Below are 20,622 nucleotides of genomic sequence, written 5' to 3'. Positions count from 1 at the left end.
GATATTTCCATGATTTTAAAATAAAAAGGTGATTCTAATTTGGATGTATCTTTAGCAGGTTTAAATACATTTTTGGGAGTTACTTGCACATTGATAGCATATGTGGAAAGTGGTGTCCCCATAAAGTAGGTACTGAGTCAGGTGTCCTCATATACCATAATTACCAGTATGTGTGTGTGTGCATGTGTGTGTGTGTGAGACTCACTTCTCTTTGATGATCTCAGCAGAGCTATCATAGTGAGCATGCCTCACAGCACGTGGGTGGGATGAGAAGTAAGAGGGGGTGGTCTTTGTCCCCTGAGGTGCTGGACCGTCATCCTGCAACCCATTCATTTTCTGTAACAAGTCATGTGACCAAAAATGAAAAAAATGAACCAAGTTCCCAAAACATAATTTATAGATAATTCAGTTGGTTACTCAACATAAGATATAGTGTGTGTGTGTGTGTGTGTGTGTGTGTTACCTGGTGTAAAGCTGCAGGGGCATGGCGGGCGGAGCGTGTATGAGTGGTTTGGACACTAGTGGTTGGTCTTTCTAATGGACATTCCTGCAGAGATACCTGAACTTTATCAGAGTAATGCTGGAAATCCTCAGCCTCGATATCCCGGTCCTGTCTACACACACACACACACACACACACACACACACACACACACACACATACTAACAATTTTATAATGGTGACTTTCAGCATTACGATGCACCATGGCACAGAGCACAAGTAGTAATCAAACTGGTTCCATCAGCATGACAAGGAGTTCCTTTTACTTCAATGGCCTTCCTAGTTACCAGATCTGAATCCAGTAAAGAACCTCTGGGATGTGGTAGAACAGGAGACATGTAGCATGCAAGTGCAGGGACCAATCTGCAGCAATTATAAAATACAAAGGCAAGGTAAAACGTGGCAGCTGTTGAATGTAATTCAGCAGTGAGCCACCCTAAATGTCTCTTTCTGCATTGCCATTTTTGGTTGGCAGTGGGGGCACTGGGAGGTACAGATGACTTATGTATCAGTTTCTCTTGATTGACAATTACCTTTGCCTCACAAGTGTTAATTTGCTTCAGGTGGTTTCTCTCTTTTACACTTGCCAGCTCCTTTGTTGGCACATTTGCATCTCTCTGAAGCCGTGATACTGGGCCACTTTTCTGCTGGCGTGTGATGCTGGCTTTCTTTAGCTTTCTGGGACATTGAACTGGTGTTGTGCTCTGCCCCGGAAGAGCAGATTGTCCCTGAGGCGGCGTAATATCCCTTTTCTGGAAAGGAATCTGTCTGTCAATCCACATTATGTGCAGGGCGCGCCAGTAAATGGGGTCAGGGTGCCAATCGTGCATTGCCAGTCCTTTCTGAAAGTACGCCTTCGCCTTGAGCTTCAGTAGCGAGGCACCGCTCAGTCTTAATGTGGAACCAAGAACTTTTTCTGCTGAATTTGATTTATTTTAGTATAAATAAAGGAAAGTTTTAGCAAGTACCTGCTGATGTAGGCGTTACTGATACAACCAGTGAAGTTAGAGATGCTAGTGCTTAAGGATCCTCCAAAATAAAACTGTTTCACTCCATCAGTCTGAGATACTGATGAGTCTGAGTTCTTCTTCTCCTGTTTGTCTTTATCATCAATCACCAGCTGATAACTACAAACAGTCACAACACAGATAAGAATAGAAGTCAGTGTCTGTGGTCTGTGCTCCAGTCCCACCTTTAACATTTCCTCTTTGTTAAAGGTGCATGTGGTAAAATTTTGGCAGCAATTTTTGGCATTATGTGCGATTGTCTGCTTCTTACTTCTGCTTGGTGACAGAGGCAACCAGGAAGTGAGGTCGCCCATCGTGGTAGTTGCTTCTTTGTGATTTTACTTTTGTCCCTTTGGAGTGAAGAACCACAGCTCCATTCTCCAGTGAGAGAGAGAACTCATCATTCTGATAAACACACAGAAATACAGATGGTGTTTCAGATGAATTTACTCATAGATACAGTATTGTGTAGTGTGTACAGAGTAGTGTGTACAGAGTATTGTGTAGTGTGTACAGAGTAGTGTGTACAGAGTATTGTGTAGTGTGTACAGAGTATTGTGTAGTGTGTAGTGTGTACAGAGTATTGTGTAGTGTGTACAGAGTATTGTGTAGTGTGTATAGAGTATTGTGTAGTGTGTACAGAGTATTGTGTAGTGTGTATAGAGTATTGTGTAGTGTGTACAGAGTAGTGTGTACAGAGTATTGTGTAGTGTGTACAGAGTATTGTGTAGTGTGTATAGAGTATTGTGTGTTGTGTACAGAGTAGTGTGTACAGAGTATTGTGTAGTGTGTACAGAGTATTGTGTAGTGTGTACAGAGTATTGTGTAGTGTGTATAGAGTATTGTGTAGTGTGTACAGAGTAGTGTGTAGTACTGCATTATTTACACACCCCGTCTTGATGGTAAAACAGAAGCCCAAACGGCTGCAGGGTTTTGAAGTTCATTCCTCCTTCAAATGAACTAAATGGAGAAATCTTTGCTGTAGAGCCCAGATATCCATTACCTGCAAAATATGCTTTCCGAGACATCTAGCACACACACACACACACACACACACACACAAATACACACAAATTTATATAAATATAAGAAACCAGGCTTTTTTGCTGAGTAATATTCTGATAATAAAATGCCTTCGTGTCCTAATGTTTATTTCATTTGATAATTTGCCTTGATAGTACAATTCTAAGTAAATTCCTACCTAAAACTACTTCAATTACAATTTGATATGTAGGATTTATATTTTATTTATGAATGTGAGTAATTTAATAATTCAAGCACATTGTTACACAAAACTGTAAAATTACATTTTTCGTTTAAATGAAAGCACAAGTTTTGTGTTTTAGGGGAAAAAAAACCTTTAGAAACGGTGGAACTGGCCTTAGACCCCCCAAATAAGCTATGATACAGCGTTGATAACTCCATTTTATTATTGTTTTATGTATGAACATCCCTGCTGCTCTCAGAGCAAACCTTACTGGGTGTAAGTGAGTAAACTGTAATATTACTGTAATGCTGGAGTCTCTCGCCATCCTCAAAAGACAATAAAAACCCACCTATTTACTAAGCACCTAACTTGAGACTAATATGCACTTATTAAAGTTCTACGCTTTTAAAACACTTGTACCTTGTACTTGTACCTTTGCTCTAACAGTGTTTCAGCAAATGTGAATTTTTCGACTGCTGTCGAGTAAGGAAAAGCTCTTCTGTAAGTCGCTCTGGAAAAGAGCGCCTGCTCGATGCAGAAAATGTAACTGCACATATAACAATAAACATTATAGCTGTCAGACTGTTGGAATGCATTTTACATACAAAAGCTTCCTCCAGGCAGCCGCTACTGATGCCAATGGTTCCTGGTTCCTCCAGCAGATTAAAGTCCTTCTTCTGGAACTGGAACCCTTTCACACAGCCCTTCAGTCCAACCAGAGACATGAACTCAGGTCTAAAGGAACAAACACACATGAACTAGCTGGCACAAATCTCGCTGCTGCAAATATTGTTTATTCTTGTTTAACACATCACAGTGGCACAGTGGTGTAACTGGAAGGTGTGTGTACCGTGAATGCAGCAGGACTGATGGTGCCCCCCCGATGTAAATATCACTAAATGGTAGCGTTTTCTTCTCGCTCTCTATGGATTTGATGGACTTTCTGTCCACCAGCAGGATCACCTTCTTTGAATGGTGGTAGATTACTGATACCTACCAAACACACACACACACACAAGGAGTGGATGTCATGCAGTGCTCATTAATCCATTCTGTTGCAGTACAATAAAATCTACACCATAAGTGAGAACTGTTTACTGGTGAGACTGGTGTACTGGTGCAAGTGTACAGGAACAAATGAAACAAAACGATTTACCTCATGGTATCTGGCATCACTGATCTGCACTTTGGTGGCGCTGCTGTCCATGATGACCGGACCAGTAGCAAATCCAAAATCATAAGCCAGTTTCAGGAAACCGTTTTTCAACTCCAGTATAAAGAAATTATCCTACACAAACAAACAAACACAGACAGAAGAAGACGAGGTCTTTGTCAGTTTTATTAAAGGATTTTTGGCCTCTGTGTTTGTTTACCTTTGTTTTCCTTTACCTGTGTTTGGTTAACCATGAGGAAGAGAACTCCATCTTTAGCGACTGTTCGCACTTCTATGTCAAATCTGGTGACTTGGCCCATCCTGGCACGCCGCTCAACGTTTTTCACCAGCGCGTACCCAGAACCATCAAACAGGTAACTTGTGGAGCGGCCCTGAGTAAATGCCAGCTTGTACCTGCATCCAAGAGAAACAATATCACTGAAGTGACACGCTAACCTTTAGTAACATAGATAACATGTTAGCATAATGTAAATATTTAACCTGAATAAATATGAACATTATTGCACATGACATGTGTACAACCACACAATTCTGCAACTTGATATTCTGTAACATGATGTTACTACAAGAAATACTACATCAATATATAAATATCTAACAAAGTATTAACTACTGTACCTGGGACAGGGGTTGGACGCCACCACGTTCATGTCATGTAGTTTTTTGAAGTTGTACAGACTGATAACATCATTGTTAATGGTGGCAAGTTCAACACATCCAACAAACTGAGCTAAACTCAAAGCAGGAGGAAGCTACACACATAAACACACACACATTATTCATGTTAATTACACAGTTGATAAAAACTGTATTAATAATATTATTAATAATAATAATGCACCTTGACACCGGGTGGAGCTCCTCCGACGATGAACACAGTGTCTTTAGGACTGAGATGAAGAAGTGAGTCGGTTCCTTCCGATTCTCCCTTATTTATGAACTTCTGCTCCGCTACCGACCCCTGGCTGGGTATCGTTAGATACACCTTACCGTGTCGACCCAGCCTGGTACACCCACAAAAATACATAGTTATAACAAATATAATCAGATAATATTGTTTAATACAGTTTGTGTGTTTCCTAATCATCCCATATGACACAGAGTGGTTTAGGGTTGGGCGGTATGACAGTGTAAACAGTCTGATGGTAGAAATGTCCTAACTGTTAAATATTTGGTTTCTCTGTACTGAGCTAGTGGTCAATAAAGAGAGCAGATCACTGTCCCAAAATGCAGACAGATCTAACAACATGGATACAGCTCATTGCTCTTACTTTCAAATGCTGCATTAAGTATGTGTGTTAGTGTATATATGTGTATGCGTGTGTGTACCTCTCTACTTTAACATGGTTGAAGACAGGAGGCCAGGAGCTGACAGGTTTGGTGCTGAGAGGAATCTCCACATCATCTCCTCCCAATTTGTATATAAACACCAGGTTATCATTCTTTATAGCCAGGCCCATGTAGTCCTTACTTCCCTGTGTGCACAAAATTCATCCAGTAAATATCTCAGAATGGTTCAGAACTTTCCTAATGAGGATTCTGGTGCTCACATAGAAGTGTAGTGGAGGGCAGTGGTGACCCACAGTTAAGGTATTAGACTAGTAATCAGAAGACTGCTGGTTCAAGCCCCACCACCGCCAAGTTGCAACTGTTGGGCCCCTGAGCAAGGCACTTAACCCTCAATAGCTCAGACTGTGTCAACTCATAATTGTAAGTCGCTTTGGATAAAAGCGTGTGCTTAATGCCGCAAATGTAAATGTGTAGGTTCAAATCCCACTTCTGACATTGGGCAGTGGTAGCTTAGTGATTGAGGTAGTAAACTGTTGATCAGAGGGTCCTTGGTTCAAGCCACTCCACTGTTGGGCCCCTGAGCAAAGACCGTATCCCTCAATTGCTTGCATTGTATTTGATCACAATTGTAATGTTGCTTTGAATAAAAGCATCAGCTAAATGCCATCAATGTAAATTTATCTCCTGTACTGTAGATGGTGCACTCACACTCTTGTCTCCAAGGTACAGAAGGAATCGATCTTCAATGGGATCACTATCGGGATCCACTCGTATGTACAGACTGATGGACGTCACCGCCTTTAGCTCCTCTACTTTAGCAGGGGGACGGAGCTCCACTGATGCTTGTCCATTAAACTTCATCGATACCTGCACCTACAATTACACAACACAACTTCACACACACACAATACAATGTACACACACAATACAAAGCCAAAACATTATGACCTCCCACCTCATATGCTGTAAATGCAGCTTTGACCTGCCAAGATATGACCCTTTCTTTGGGATTGCAGTATGAATTTAAGCCCGATTGACTGGTGTATGTGCAAATCTCAGCTCTGATTGTTTGTTTAGTGTGATTTTTAATTTGGTCAGTTCTATGTTCTGAGTGGCTGATAAGTACCTTGCTGGCAACACTGCGAGCCTGAGCAATGAGTTCTCTGATCCTCATGATGCTGGTGGAGACGTTGGAAGGTTTCTTCTCTTCTACATCACGCAATTTGTTCAGTAACTGAGGAACGATCTCAGATAAGTTCCTCACTAACACACAAACACACACAGTTAGAAAGTGTGTACACACTAACATACATGGGACAACACAATGACAAAAATCTTGGGTCAAGCCAAAATCTGTATCAGTCATATTCATGTGTGTGATGTCATTAGTTCTTTAAATTCATTTCCAGGGCTGCTTTTATAGCATTAGTACGTTGTGTTAGAGTGTGTGTGAAGTATGTCTGTACAATGTGTCCACCTGTATTACGAGCAGAGTTTACAGCCTGTTCATATGCAGCCTTGGAGTACTGATTGTTCCTCATGTTATTGCTCCACTCCTGCACTTGCTCATTAATCGGAGTCACCACCCCTAAAACCTCAGCCGAGCGATTTAGAGCGCCTTCTGCCGCCTCCTGGGTAAACTGCAATTTTGGGGCTAAACAACACACACACACACACATGGAGAGAGAGAGCGAGAGGGAGAAAAAAATGAGCGTATATGGATCAAATAGTCTCAGTTTCTCCATTCTGTGCTATATAGTGTGTCACAGTACTCTTTGCCACTAGGGGGCGCATAGCAACTTCATGATAGCTAAACAGATTAAACGGTCAACTGAATATAAAGCAACACAGCATCCAATGGGATTGTAGTTTTTCATTGCAAAAGTAAGTGAACACCTGACCCTGAGCCTCCAAAAAGAGCATTTTTGAGGTCAATCACCACTCATGTGTATGCCTGGCTCACAATCAACGTTCCACTCATGCACTCACTTTCTTCACCGCTTATCCAATAAGGGTTGCGAGTGGGGCTGCCGGAGCCTATCCCAGCTTTTCAATGGGCGCAAGGCACACAGTAACACCCTGGATGGGGCGCCAGTCCATCGCAGGGCAGACACACATACACACACACACACACACATACACACACACACCCATTCAACTACAGGGCAATTCAGTGTCTCCAATTAACCTGACTGCATGTTTTTGGTCTGTGGGAGGAAACCGGAGCTCCCGGAGGAAACCCACGCAGACACGGGGAGAACATGCAAACTAAACCTTCTTGCTGTGAGGCAACAGTGCTATCCACCGGCCACCGCGTCCATTATCGTTCCAGTTCATCCCAAGTGTATTCAGTAAGGTTAAGATCAGGGCCCTGTGCAAAGCCACCAGTTTCACCACATCAAAACAACAAAGGCATCAAGTTGTAGTTGTGGCTATTGTATAATAATGGCTAGTGTTTATATTTATATATAACATTTATTTGACCTGCAGTGGAACAATAGTAAGTTCTTTTTGATAATATTAATAATAATAACAATAATAATAATAGAAGTTGTGTGTAATTGGGAGTGTAGGTTTTTCACCTCTCTGTATTCTGTTGATGTAATCAACAATCTCCTCTAGTTTTCTACGCTTTGCTGCCATCATTTCTTTGGTCTCTTCAATGTAGTTCTGGACATCAATGACGCTGGATTCCACCTCTGTCATTAGGACACATTACACTTTCTGTTAATCATGCACAGTCTGTGTATTCAACTCTACAAACATCACACAGTCTGATCTCTGTACTGTAAAATACACTGTAACTGTGTTGTTAAAATGTTGTGTTACTGTTCTTACTCAAACTATGTATGGTTCCATTTTAAACACCAGTTAATTAGCTTACAGGCGACACCAGACTGTGAGTATTATATGAGTAAAGTGCAAGTACATTGTGAGTATAGTTTGAGTACCTTGTAGGTCAGTGCTGCTTGTTAGAGACTCAGTGAACATGTGATCACTCTGACTTTTGAGGAAGTTCAGCTGAGACATTAATCCACCCACTGCCTGTAAAATTAAACAAAAGCATCCAAAATATGTCATTATTTATAAAGAACATTTGTTTTCTCTCTATAATATTTTATAATTTATATTCACTCACATCCTGTGTCCTGGTGGACACGTTTAGCATCAACGAGCTGGTGTTGTCAGCCTCATCCACGTATTTAACAATATTATTATAAACGTTAGAAGCTTCCAGAGCTTTATGCACAAATCCATTCACATCACCGCCCTTCAGATTCCTAAAAACATCAACACAACTCATAACAATCTACACAACTCACACAAACATTTAGAGAACTTTAATAAGCATATATACAACTCAGACATCAACACACCTCACATAAACACTTATACAACACACACAAACACCTACACAACTCAAAAACATCAACACAACTCATACAAATATCTACACAACTCACATAAACACTTAGGTTAGGTGCAGTAAGTTATTGTAATTGAATCTTAAAAATAATTGGTTGTATTCAGATTTTGTTATTGTATTTGGAGGTTAGGTGCACTTCAGAGTTTAGACATATTTGGTGTAGTTGGTAATTGTATTTGCAGTTTTTCAGGTGTCCATATTTAGGCTCTTTGACTCACTGTTGTAGTTCCTCAGCGTGTCTCTTTAGTTCTTCAGCGTGCTCAGTAGTTCTCTGTACTAAATCTCCATCAGCCTGAGAAAGCTGATCAATCTTCTCCTGTACGGATACTGTAGCTCCATCCAAAGCAGCATGGTACCCACTTATATTCTACACACACACAAATGTATGTACTCACACACACACACATTGATGATTTGAATATATATAAATATGTTTAATTTGTACTGCTTACTGAACAGACTGCCTACCTTAACCATGATGCCCAGCTCTGCCACGCCCATGTTTGCCTCAGCTATCATGTCACTGGCTTCTGTCATAGTTTGATTGACAGCATCGGAATTTTCCATCAGTCGCTGCTGCTCAGACTGACACACACACACATCCACACACACACATCCACACACACACATGCACACACATAAGCATGTTATTAGATTCATTTTAATCAATTAAAGAGTGAATGTGAAACATGAACAAACAGCACCAAGTGAAACAGTGGGCAGTGGCTCACATAAGTTGGAGCTCACATAGGAACAGATGACAGTAATGACAGAGTCATTACTAAATACTGCACCCCGAAAAAGCCACAGAACTGAATATGCACCTCTATGACCCAGTTTTAGAAACAGCTGTATACGGTGGAGCCTCACAACTTACCACTGCACCACCATTCACAACCATTTTGAAAGAAGCATTAAACCCAGACCCCTGAGTGAAAGAATATCAAACAGGTGGATGGATTTATATCTGGAGAAAGCACAACACTTTGCTATATCTGCTAAGTGTGATGAGGAATTCATAACTGCACAAGCAAAGTCAGCTGGAAATAATCAGATCTAGAGCATTGGCAACAAATATTTGGCAATTTTACTAGGACCATGTGCACCCTATGGGGCAAATCCTCTTTTTCAATGACATTCCTGTATTCCAGGATTATAAAATGTTTAAAAGGTTTGATGTATTTTGAGAAGGCTGAATTTATGTGTGTGTGTCTTTGTGTGTGTAGTGTTATTGTGTATGTGTACCCGTCTGCGCTGGATTCGGAGCTGGTTCTGTGAGTGTGTGTTGTGCGTTTGTTGAAGTACATCATCGGCTCTTTTAAGGTGCATCTGAGCATGAGTTAGCTTTGTGCTAAACTGCTCCATCAATTTTTTGATAGCAGGAACTCGTCCTTCCATCGATGAAATGCTCTTCTCCATCTGACGCACGCGCTGTAGAACTACACACACACACACACACACACAAACATTAATGTACAGACAGGAGAGCATTGCTATCATGGACCAAACTTATCATACATGTTGTACATAAATCTCAAGTCTGTGCCCCTTTGGAACATGACTGCAGAGATTCACTTTCATGCAGCCTACTGATCATTACTGAGGCGAGACGATTAAAGCAACATGTTAAACTATCCACAGACTGTTACCACATGGTAAAATGGTTCCCTAATGTGTTAGCTGATGCACAAACTGTTACCACATTGTTAAATATGATGTAGCATAGAGATTCATTTTCACTTGAACTAACAGACCCAAACCATTAAAACTTAAACAGCACCACACCAGACAGGATGAAAACTGAGGTATTACAGATGCGGTACGTACGTTGGGTGGCGTTGGCATTCTCCTGGGTGGAGAGGGGGTGTTTGGGTGAGATGTTCAGGTTTCTCATGGTGCTGATCATGAGCTCGGCCTCCTCCAGCTTTTGCTTCTGAATTTCAGGATCCACTTCCACCTTGTCACTGTACAACTCCCAATCAGTAATCATATCTGCACACGCACACACACACACACACACACACACACACACACACACACACACACACACACACACACACACACACACAGTGAGAGAGAAAGAGGAACACAATAAGATGAGTGTATATGAATCAAATCACCATTCTGTGCTATATCTCAGCTATATGTGTTATTGTACTGTATAACAAATACAGTAAGAAAAAAGTATAATTACCTTCAATCAGCAAATTAAGCAAGGTCATATTAGCTGCTAGCATCTCTGCCAATGTGAGGCTGCTCAGAGTGTCGTCGTCCACCTGATTCCTTATCAAGAGCGCATCCTCCTTCTACAGACGCACACACCTTTAACTTAAAGATACTATCCAGTGCAACATAAACTATACTGAATAATATAATACAGTGTGCTGGACCTTCTCAGAGAGTCGTTCAGTGTCGGTGTGTAGATGTGTTATCTCCTCCTCCAGTTCTCCCGTCTGTTTCCTCATCACATCCGATTTATTCTTCCATCCAACAAACTGAGTCTGATACACACAGTCAACACAACAATTAACACTGGGCACACACATGAACACACTCATTATTACTGAGAAGACATGCTGAGGAGCATGCAGCAGGTAGTGTAGATGCTGCAAAGGAACTCTGGTTCCTCCTGTCCATGTTAGATGTTCCAGTTGCTCTGGACTCCTCCATAATAACCCCATAAATAAAGAATAAAGATTAATAAAGAAATGTCTAGAACTGTGCATGCTTCATTGCTGTGTGTAAAAGAGGAGGTTTTTAAGGGTGTGAAGTAGTTGTGTAATTAAGTATTTTGTTTGTGTGTGTGTGTGTGTGTGTACTAACCCGCAGTGAGTGTACAGTATAGTTGTAGTATTTGAGACGATCGTGAGCTGCAGCTCCAGTGGAAATGTTCAGTACACTGTTCCTCAGCTGATCCACTGTAGTGTTAGACTTACGAATATCACCAATCAGGTGCCAGATACACTCATCACAATCTGATACATACACACACACAAACACACACACACACACATAAGACACACACACATGATGCTGTTGATGATGGAAATATTAATATATTTTTATATCATATATAAATCCTGAATATTGATTGGCTGACAGGTGTGTGGGAAAATGTAAAGAAGATACTGTGTAGATCTAAATGAGAGTCATTTATATTCGTGAACAGTACAAATCAGAACAGATCAGATTTGAACAAAACAGAACAGAAAACAACAGAAGTAATCAGGATTGAACAGAGGAGCAATAAAATGATAGAGAAGCAGAATTTTGGAAAAGTAAAACAATGAAAATTGTGGAAAAGAATTTCAGACTTTCAGACAATAAAAGACTTTAATATATGGTACATATATTATTTAGGTATAAAATAAAAAGCTGTGATGTGTGTGTTTGTCTGTGTGTGTGTGTGTGTGTGTGTGTGTGTGTGTGTGCGGGAAGGGTCACTCACCAATGCTGCACTCGCTGACCTGAGACATCTCCGGTAAACACTCACCAGTCTGAACATCACAATTACCTTCAGCACAATCACACTCTGAAACACACACACACACACACACACACACACACTTTTATTTAATGCAATTATGACCAAATACAATACCAGCAATTCCTGGCAGTGCCCCCCAGTCCTTATAAATAATGGGTAATTTAAAATTCCATTCGTCAGGTTTATCAGGTAAATATTTTATAATAAAATGAGATTTTTGTTAAGAGGTGATTATTAATATCTTAAACACAATTTATAAATAAAAATATTTCTACAAACATTGATTTTTTTAAATAAATCTTATGAAAGTACCACTCATTATATTTGATTTTTTTAGGAGTCAATGAATAAAAGTTTAATTCTGCATAATGTAAAAAAGTAAATAAAACTGAATTAAACTACATGAATAGAATAAAACTGTCAGACTGGTGAGCACTCACTCTTGCAGCCAGACGATGAGTAGTCCCAGTACCCGGGTAAACAGCGATCACAGTAGCGCCCTCCGGCCCCCGGGCGGCACTCACATGCTTGTGTCAGAGCCTTACAGGAGGGGTACAGAGCAGCAGCGGCACATTCACACCGTCTACATCCCATACAGCTACTGAACCCTGAGTAACCCTCCTACACACACACAAACACACACAAACTACATTTACCTGTGAATGTATTTCATGCCAGTTTTTACTTTATTCTGCTGGTTCAAAAATATATGGACACCAACTTACAAGATGAATATGGTGGTGTAGAAAGTTCTATAATGTCATTTCACTTTGGGGCATGACCTCCTGATTTTTCACTACTGATTAAACATACTATAGCTGTTGCATTCTCTGTGCAAGAAAGAAGCTGCTGTCCCTGCTTTTTTGAACATGTAATCAGAAGCCACCTTTCAACTTTTGCAGGGGCATAAAAACCCATAGTCATGCAAAGTTGTGTTGTCTGTGGATAGTAAACCTTGTGCATGCATGTGCACATGTGTATATGTGCGTGTGTGTGTGTTTGTGTAAGCGCATGTGTGCAATCATGTGTGTGTGCATGTGTGTGCCTAAGTGTGCACATGAATGCGCATGTGTGTGCATCAGTGAGTGTGTGTACGTAGGTGTGAGCGTGCATGTGTGTGTGAGTTGTATCTTACCTCACACTGATCACACAGATGTCCTGTAACTCCGGGTTTACAGTGACACACTCCTGTCTTGTCATCACACGATGCTGTACCACATTTATTACACTCACACTCTGTATAACACACACACACACACACACACACAGAACTGTATAAATACTGACTGACAGCTGTACAAGACTGTCTGAATCCATTAATATGCCAGACAGGGTCCCAAATCCCACCCTGCACACCACATTCTGCTCTGTATAACAGGTGCAACAGGTTACTATTTGAACGACACACAGCTAAAGTCAAAAGTTTACACAAAAGGTGGGGGTACAAAAGTCTGCTTACGATGTAAATATTTCCCCCAATAAACATTTTGTTTAGTTAAAAATGTTTTCTGTTCCAAGCATTCAGTCACAGAAAAAAAAGCATTGCAGAAATCACTGAAATCCCACAAGTGCCATGGAATACATGTTCCCTACAAGGGTATGTAAACGTTTGACCTGTACCGTCCGAATTATATGGTGAAAAGTATGTGTGTGAGTGTGTGTGAGTGTGCTTACTGCGGCAGTTCTTGGCGCTGATGGCATCACCATAGTAACCAGGTGCACACCTCTCACAGTTGTCCCCGGCTGTGTCACCGTAGCAGTGTAGGCACCGGCCAGTCACGTTGTGGCACTCTTTAATGATCAGATTGGGGTCAGAGTTTCCGTTACAGTCGCATTTCTTGCACGAGTCGCCGGCACGCATGGGGTTGCCAAAGTAACCAGGAGCGCACCTGAGAAAGCGTCAATCATCAGACACACAGCCAATGACATCGATTCCTGTCTGTATTCATGGTGTAATAATGAGGACAGATGAATCAGTGTGAATGTGATTCTGACCTCTCACAGTAGTGTCCGGCATAGCCGTCCTGACACACACAGCGCAGTGAAGCACCTCTCACGTCACACACAGCCGCAAAGCTGCACACACGCACAGATACACACATCAGATACACACACACAGATACACACATCAGATACACACACAGGTTATTGAGAAAAAGGTTTTAGAAACACCTTTAATTTCATTTTATAAACATCTGAGGGAATTGTAATGTACTGGGATTAGGAGTGATGATCAATACTCAAAATACACAATATGACTAAAAGTATGTGGACACCTGACACAATTGACCATTTCTTAGGGAAGAAAGGTCAGATAGGGATACTTGTTGCTGCAACAGTGATTCCTACTGATCAGATTCCTCTGATCAAGAACGGGGAGAGTAGCGGGGTCCACTGTATGTGCTTCGATTTTCTGTAAGAATGTGCCCATGATCAGTGTAAAGATGCAATCGGTAGTCTTATCAGAGGAGGCCTGTGCTAGCCTTTTACCTACACTTTTATCAATAGCGCTTTTGAAACATCTTTAACAACATTTAATCATTTTCCCCTCTCACTGAGTTGTAAAAACTCTTTTTATGTGTTTATTTAAATTTTAGGCTTTTTAATTCAGGTTTATATGTAAATATGCTCAATAGTGGCAGACTTGGAGAGTATGTAGACTCAGAATTAACCAGCATTATCCTTAAACAACCTGAGTGGCTTCAGATCAGTTTATTTACTTATTTAAATCATTTTCAGCCTTCAGTGCACTGGAGTCACTTCAAATCTGAAACTTCTCAGGTTTCTTTTCTTTTCTTCACTGTCTTCAGGATCTGTGTAAAGCTGCTTTGAGACAGAAATGAACTGTAGAATGGTTTGTACAAAATCCACTGACCTTTGATTTAGAATATGAAATATTATGATGAAGTGAATTCTAATTAATAATACATTTATAGGAAAGACTGTAAAATGGATTCAAGGACTTGTTCATGATTGTTCTTGTTCTTCATTAATAATAACAAGCTAAACTGAGATTAATTTACTTTATTACAGTACATGAAGTTCTATTTAATTTTTATAAAGCTGTAATTATCCACACCCACCACATGCATGTTTAAATAACCCTGTAATATAACCTACAATAATAACTTTCAAAAGAAAAATCCTGCTGGATCATTTAGCATATTGCCCTCTCTCGAAAAGCCTAAACCTACAGTGATGACTGATTAAATCAAAAGAAAGTCTGTGATTGGTTGTAGTTTTGGGGTATCATCAGGTTGTAAATGCTGAGCTTCAAATCCAAACCTGATGGTGACATGAACCACCTCAGATGTATAAAGGATTGTGGGTGATGATGTGAGGCTTGTGACTGGAGGCTTACTTGTTGGTTTCAGAGGCGATGGGGCATGCACATGGGCGGCACTCGTGTCGTCCGTCTGGAAATTCCTGAAGAACAAATCCATCTTTACATCGCTCGCAGAAATCTCCTGTACTGTGATCCTGACAGTCCTGGTACACACACACACACACACACACACACACACACACATACAGTTTTCTCATAAACAGAACACTGATGTGTTTATCTGACGTGTGTATGACGTGAGTTCATACAGAGTTCAATTGAAACAGCTGTATACAGTAAACAGGTCAAGAAACTTTGGCACCAGTGTGTCCAGGTATGGTGTCTATGTAGTTCAGTAAGCTTTACACTATGCTACTACACATGTAAACATGAGTTATAGTACATAAAGCATGTATGCACACTGTGTAGATGTTGCATGGTTTAAACTGGTCATATCATATGCGGCGATGGGGGGGGGGGGGGGGGGGGAGAAGCAAATGTCACAACGTGTGCTGCAATCTCAAGTGCTGGTTTGGTCCTGCTAAAATGCCAGATTGAGCTCCAACTTTTGTTTTTGGCTGAGCTCCACCAACAACTAGTGCCAGAAGCAGAAAGGGGAACAGGTGGAAGGAAACATGAGGACATTTGTGATTACATGGGACAATGTAACATTCCACCACAAACTGGTTTGGAGCCCATCCAAGAATGGTGTTCCTACCCCCTTTTAGAAAAGGTACCCTAAGTTTCAGTAAATGCTTGTTAACAATTGTAAAAATCATAATATTACTCACTGTGATCAGACGTCAGAAATCTACTGTATATAAAACCCTAAAGCATATAGGAAGTGATATCATAAAATACTCACTATGCAGATGCCTGTGATGTCCTCGCATGTGTCGGTGTGGCCTTTGCAATTACACTTAAGGCAGATGTCCTGTTCACTCAGAAAGAACCCACGAGCACACACCTGTACAACAACACAACAGTATCATTACATACTGGTTTGTAGTTCTGTGTATGTTCTGTTGATGGACACTCGTACATATTTAATCTCCGGTCTATCTGTGTTTGTTAGGGTTATTTTCTCGTAAGGTTTTACTGATCAGCCGTAACATTAAAATTACCTCCTTGTTTCTACACTCACTGTCTATTTTATTAGCTCCACTTACCATATAGAAGCACTTTGTAGTTCTACAATTACTGACTGTAGTCCATCTGTTTCTCTGCATACATTTTTAACCTGCTTTCACCCTGTTCTTCAATGGTCAGGACCACCACAGAGCAGGTATTATTTAGGTGGTGGATCATTCTCAGTACTGCAGTGACACTGACATGGTGGTGGTGTGTTAGTGTGTGTTGTGCTGGTATGAGTGGATCAGACACAGCAGCGCTGCTGGAGTTTTTAAACACCTCACTGTCACTGCTGGACTGAGAATAGTCCACAAACCAAAAACATCCAGCCAACAGCGCTGAAGGTCTAGAAGATGACCAACTCAAACAGCAGCAATAGATGAGCGATCGTCTCTGACTTTACATCTACAAGGTGAAACCAACTAGGTAGGAGTGTCTAATAGATTGGACAGTGAGTGGACACGGTATTTAAAAACTCCAGCAGCGCTGCTGTGTCTGATCCACTCATACCAGCACAACACACACTAACACACCACCACCATGTCAGTGTCACTGCAGTGCTGGGGGTCCTGACCATTGAAGAACAGGGTGAAAGGAGGTTGAAAAAGTATGTAGAGAAATATATGGACTACAGTCAGTAATTGTAGAACTACACTGTGCTCCTATATGGTAAGTGGAGCTGATAAAATGGACAGTGAGTGTAGAAACAAGGAGGTGGTTTTAATGTTATGGCTGATGAGTGAATTTGATACAGTTATATTGTATATTAATTATATTTTATTTATATTTTATACTATTTATATTCTATGTTAATTTTGTTATTTAATGTTCCACCCTAGACATGCAGAACAATAATCTACTGTTCCACTGTCTGGGAACCTCTGTCTCACTGATTCAAACCAGCAATTGTACTGTACACACACACACGCACACACACACACACACACACACACACACACACACACACACACACACACACACACACACACACACACAGCTGTTGCAGCTGGACTTCCTGTCTCATGAATTACACATGGTGCAGCTTAATCTTTGTTTCTTATAAGCATTAATAGTTTAGAACAGTTGGTGATGGACACATACCAACAGAAAACAAAGAGAGTGAGAGAGAGAGAGAGAGAGAGAGAGAGAGAGAGAGAGACAGTTTTGTAACAGATGTGCTATTAAAGCACTTTGAACTGAGTGTGAGAGAGAAATCAGTAACTACACCCAATTCAAGTGTTTTTATCTGGGTTCTTTGGAAGCATTGATGAGATTTTCAAACACCGGACAGTGACGCACCACAGACAAAAACTAAACCTAAAACTAAAGCAGCTCCTCTGACCATAACGTACAGCACTAATCACAGTTTACAACAGTGTAACACACAATCAACTATCCATAAAACTAAGCACAGAACCTCAGAGTGAGAGCCAGATCACACATATGAGCTCGCAGCACTGCTAACCTTAATCAATGCATGTGGTGCTCAGGTGGTGCTATGATCTACTGACCAGCATGGGTCACCTGCATGTGGCACAAGTTGACAAAACAGTGGAGACTGGGCCTAATTTATTTTATTTTTGCTTTCACTACTTAAAAACATGCATGTAAAGTTCTCTTTGATAAAATATTACATTAAAAATGTTTTATGTGTGTGTATGTGAGTGTGTGCTGGTGTGTGTTCTTGTGTGTGTGTGTTGTATAGTAAGAGTCTACCAGCTGGATTCTGTACATGAGGGATTTCCAGAGCAAAGGATCGTGGGAAACTGGAGTATCTCAGACTGGGGTATCAGGAAAGCAGCTGCTACCAGGAAGTGTGTGTAAGTGTGTGTGTATGTGTGCAATTGTGTGCATGTGTGTCTCTGTGTGTGTGTTTGTGTGCATGTGTGTCTCTCTGTGTGTGTTTGTGTGTATCTGTGTGTCTCTCTTTGTGTGTGTATATGTGTGTCTGTGAGTGCCTGTGTGTGTGAGTATGTCTGTGTACAAGTTTGTGTGTGTGTGTGCATGTTTGTGTGTGAGAATGTGTGAGTGTATGTGTGCATCCATGTCTCTGTGTGTGTGTATCTATGTGCATGGTTGTGTGTGAGTGTCTGTGTGAGTATATCTGTGTACAAGTGTGTATGTGTGTGCATGTTTGTGTGTGAGAGTGTGTATGAGTGTATGTGTGTATCTGTGTACAAGTTTGTGTGTATGTATGTGTGTCTGTGAGTGTATAAGTGTGTGTGTGTGTGTGTGTGTGAATGTTTCTGTGTGTGTATGTGCAGTTTTGTGTGTATGTACAGTATGTATGTGTGTCTGTGAGTGTATACATGTATGTATCTGTGTATATGTTTGTGTGTGTGTGTCTGGGAGTATATACGTGTGTATGCACATTTCTGTGTGTATGTATGTATGTGTGTGTGTAAGCGTATATGTGTCTGTGTGTATGTGCATGTCTGTGTGTATGTATGTATGTATGTACTGTATGTGTGTTTGTGAGTGCAAATGTGCATGTCTGTGTGTGTATGTATCTCAAGTTTGTGTATGTTTGTGTGTGTGTGAGTGTATCTGTGTGTGTATATGTGCATGTCTGTGTGTGTATATGTGCATATTTGTGTGGGTGTGTGTATATGTAAGGCAGAGGTTGTCAGAGTGCACATGGGAATTGAGTATATCTAATTTGGGACCAGGCCAAAAAGAATGACATCAGGTTTGGGATTTGGGTCGATCTCAGCTTCAATTTCAAGCTGAACTGTGAGCTAGTGACCAACCCCCCCCCACAATACACCAACATGACTACTGTTAGGTCAGAGGAAAAAACAAGCCGCTAATGTCAGGTCCACGTCCTGTCTGTATGAGTCCAGTTCCACAGAGTGTTTACATTAGCATGGTGAGGAAGTTCAGCTGTGAGCTCCCTGATTCATCAACATGCTGAAAAAGTTTCCACATTTTTCTGCAAAGAGGCGGCCAAATAAAATAAACAAAGAAACAACATTGCAAAAAGTTTTAAGACACCAAACACACACTGTCAGAAATCAGAAAACCCATTTAAACCAGCAAGCTTGGCTGCTTCACCAGTCTCCACTCTTCTGAGAAGCTTTGCTAGACGAGACATGGCTAGAGAGTTCATGATGGATAATCATGATCAGACCTAGCTGAATAAGACATCAGCATTCTAATCCTCATTCTAAGTGTTGGGTGGGGTTAAGGTCAAAAATTTGTGCAGCACAATCCAGTTCTTCCACCCAAAAACATCTTGTCATTGAGCTATTTTAGTAAAATACTTTTATTTTTTGGCTGAATGGGCTCAAATTCCCACAGATACACTGAAAATCTTGTTAAAGTCTTTTCAGAAGGGTGAAGGCTATTTTACTTTTAAAGAGGACTTCATATTAATGTCTATGGTTTTTTAAATTAGTGTCCTACACACTTTTGGTTAGACGTCCACAAACTTTTGGCTTGTCAGTGAAAAGAAACATGCGCCGAGAGCTCTACACAGGAAAAATCTGGTCAATTCAAAGGTAAAAATTTACAAACAGGTCATTTTATCTTCTACACTGCAGAAAACAGCACAAATCATGATACTAAATAAGTTTTTCCTCAGTAAACGTTTACTTTAGCTTCCGACATACCAACACTAGACAAGATATTGCATCCCCACACCCAGACCCCTGGCCCAAACACACAAGTACACACACAGGCCAGACTTACGGTGTAGACGGGTTCCTGTTCAGCATGCAGCAATGAGAACGTGGAGAGAACCACGGCGAGGAGAACCAGAGTGGCCATGTCTCCCCTTCTTTCCACCATTTCTTCTGTCTCTTTATTTCTGCCTCTCTCTGGTCTGGCGTGGTTCTGTCTCTACACTCGTTCGCTCCCACCCTTCCTCACTCTCTCACTCTGACCGCCCAGCCCCGTTCTGTAAAACAAACTGTCTCCGCTTACTCCCTCACACACACACACACACACACACACACACACACACACACACACACACACACACACACACACACACACACACACACACACACACACACACATACACATACACACACACACACACACACACACACACACACACTGTATATGGTGT

The 20,622-nt window shown here is 41.0% G+C and overlaps 1 protein-coding gene across 2 annotated transcripts in view; it reads right to left on the bottom strand.

Annotated features, from left to right (window-relative positions):
- lama4 (laminin, alpha 4) overlaps positions 1–20,361 on the bottom strand; it is a 28,253-nt gene extending 7,892 nt beyond the window's left edge. Inside the window, exons 1-33 of one of the 2 annotated variants that reach the window (XM_063001751.1) lie at positions 20,241–20,361; positions 16,285–16,386; positions 15,456–15,583; positions 14,090–14,170; positions 13,769–13,983; positions 13,230–13,330; positions 12,535–12,715; positions 12,056–12,139; positions 11,431–11,582; positions 10,998–11,108; positions 10,802–10,913; positions 10,435–10,599; positions 9,853–10,046; positions 9,076–9,192; positions 8,826–8,974; positions 8,320–8,461; positions 8,132–8,225; positions 7,763–7,879; positions 6,658–6,834; positions 6,307–6,443; positions 5,889–6,053; positions 5,220–5,365; positions 4,732–4,894; positions 4,509–4,642; positions 4,106–4,283; positions 3,873–4,004; positions 3,567–3,709; positions 3,322–3,451; positions 2,400–2,537; positions 1,781–1,914; positions 1,471–1,629; positions 464–614; positions 206–336 (exon numbers count right to left, since the gene is read on the bottom strand). In XM_063001751.1, the coding sequence (XP_062857821.1) occupies positions 206–336; positions 464–614; positions 1,471–1,629; positions 1,781–1,914; positions 2,400–2,537; positions 3,322–3,451; positions 3,567–3,709; positions 3,873–4,004; positions 4,106–4,283; positions 4,509–4,642; positions 4,732–4,894; positions 5,220–5,365; positions 5,889–6,053; positions 6,307–6,443; positions 6,658–6,834; positions 7,763–7,879; positions 8,132–8,225; positions 8,320–8,461; positions 8,826–8,974; positions 9,076–9,192; positions 9,853–10,046; positions 10,435–10,599; positions 10,802–10,913; positions 10,998–11,108; positions 11,431–11,582; positions 12,056–12,139; positions 12,535–12,715; positions 13,230–13,330; positions 13,769–13,983; positions 14,090–14,170; positions 15,456–15,583; positions 16,285–16,386; positions 20,241–20,339 (4,562 nt within the window). In that variant the 5' untranslated portion in view covers positions 20,340–20,361. The remainder of the gene's footprint in view (positions 1–205; positions 337–463; positions 615–1,470; positions 1,630–1,780; positions 1,915–2,399; positions 2,538–3,321; positions 3,452–3,566; positions 3,710–3,872; positions 4,005–4,105; positions 4,284–4,508; positions 4,643–4,731; positions 4,895–5,219; positions 5,366–5,888; positions 6,054–6,306; positions 6,444–6,657; positions 6,835–7,762; positions 7,880–8,131; positions 8,226–8,319; positions 8,462–8,825; positions 8,975–9,075; positions 9,193–9,852; positions 10,047–10,434; positions 10,600–10,801; positions 10,914–10,997; positions 11,109–11,430; positions 11,583–12,055; positions 12,140–12,534; positions 12,716–13,229; positions 13,331–13,768; positions 13,984–14,089; positions 14,171–15,455; positions 15,584–16,284; positions 16,387–20,240) is intronic. The other variant, XM_063001752.1, reaches the window with a different exon arrangement.
- Positions 20,362–20,622: the final 261 nt, after the last annotated feature.

The sequence above is a fragment of the Trichomycterus rosablanca genome, chromosome 9 (assembly GCF_030014385.1).
Source record: "Trichomycterus rosablanca isolate fTriRos1 chromosome 9, fTriRos1.hap1, whole genome shotgun sequence".
Taxonomy (NCBI): domain Eukaryota; kingdom Metazoa; phylum Chordata; class Actinopteri; order Siluriformes; family Trichomycteridae; genus Trichomycterus; species Trichomycterus rosablanca.
The sequence above is the reverse complement of the archived record's forward strand: the minus strand, read 5'-3'. Positions and strand labels throughout refer to the sequence as shown.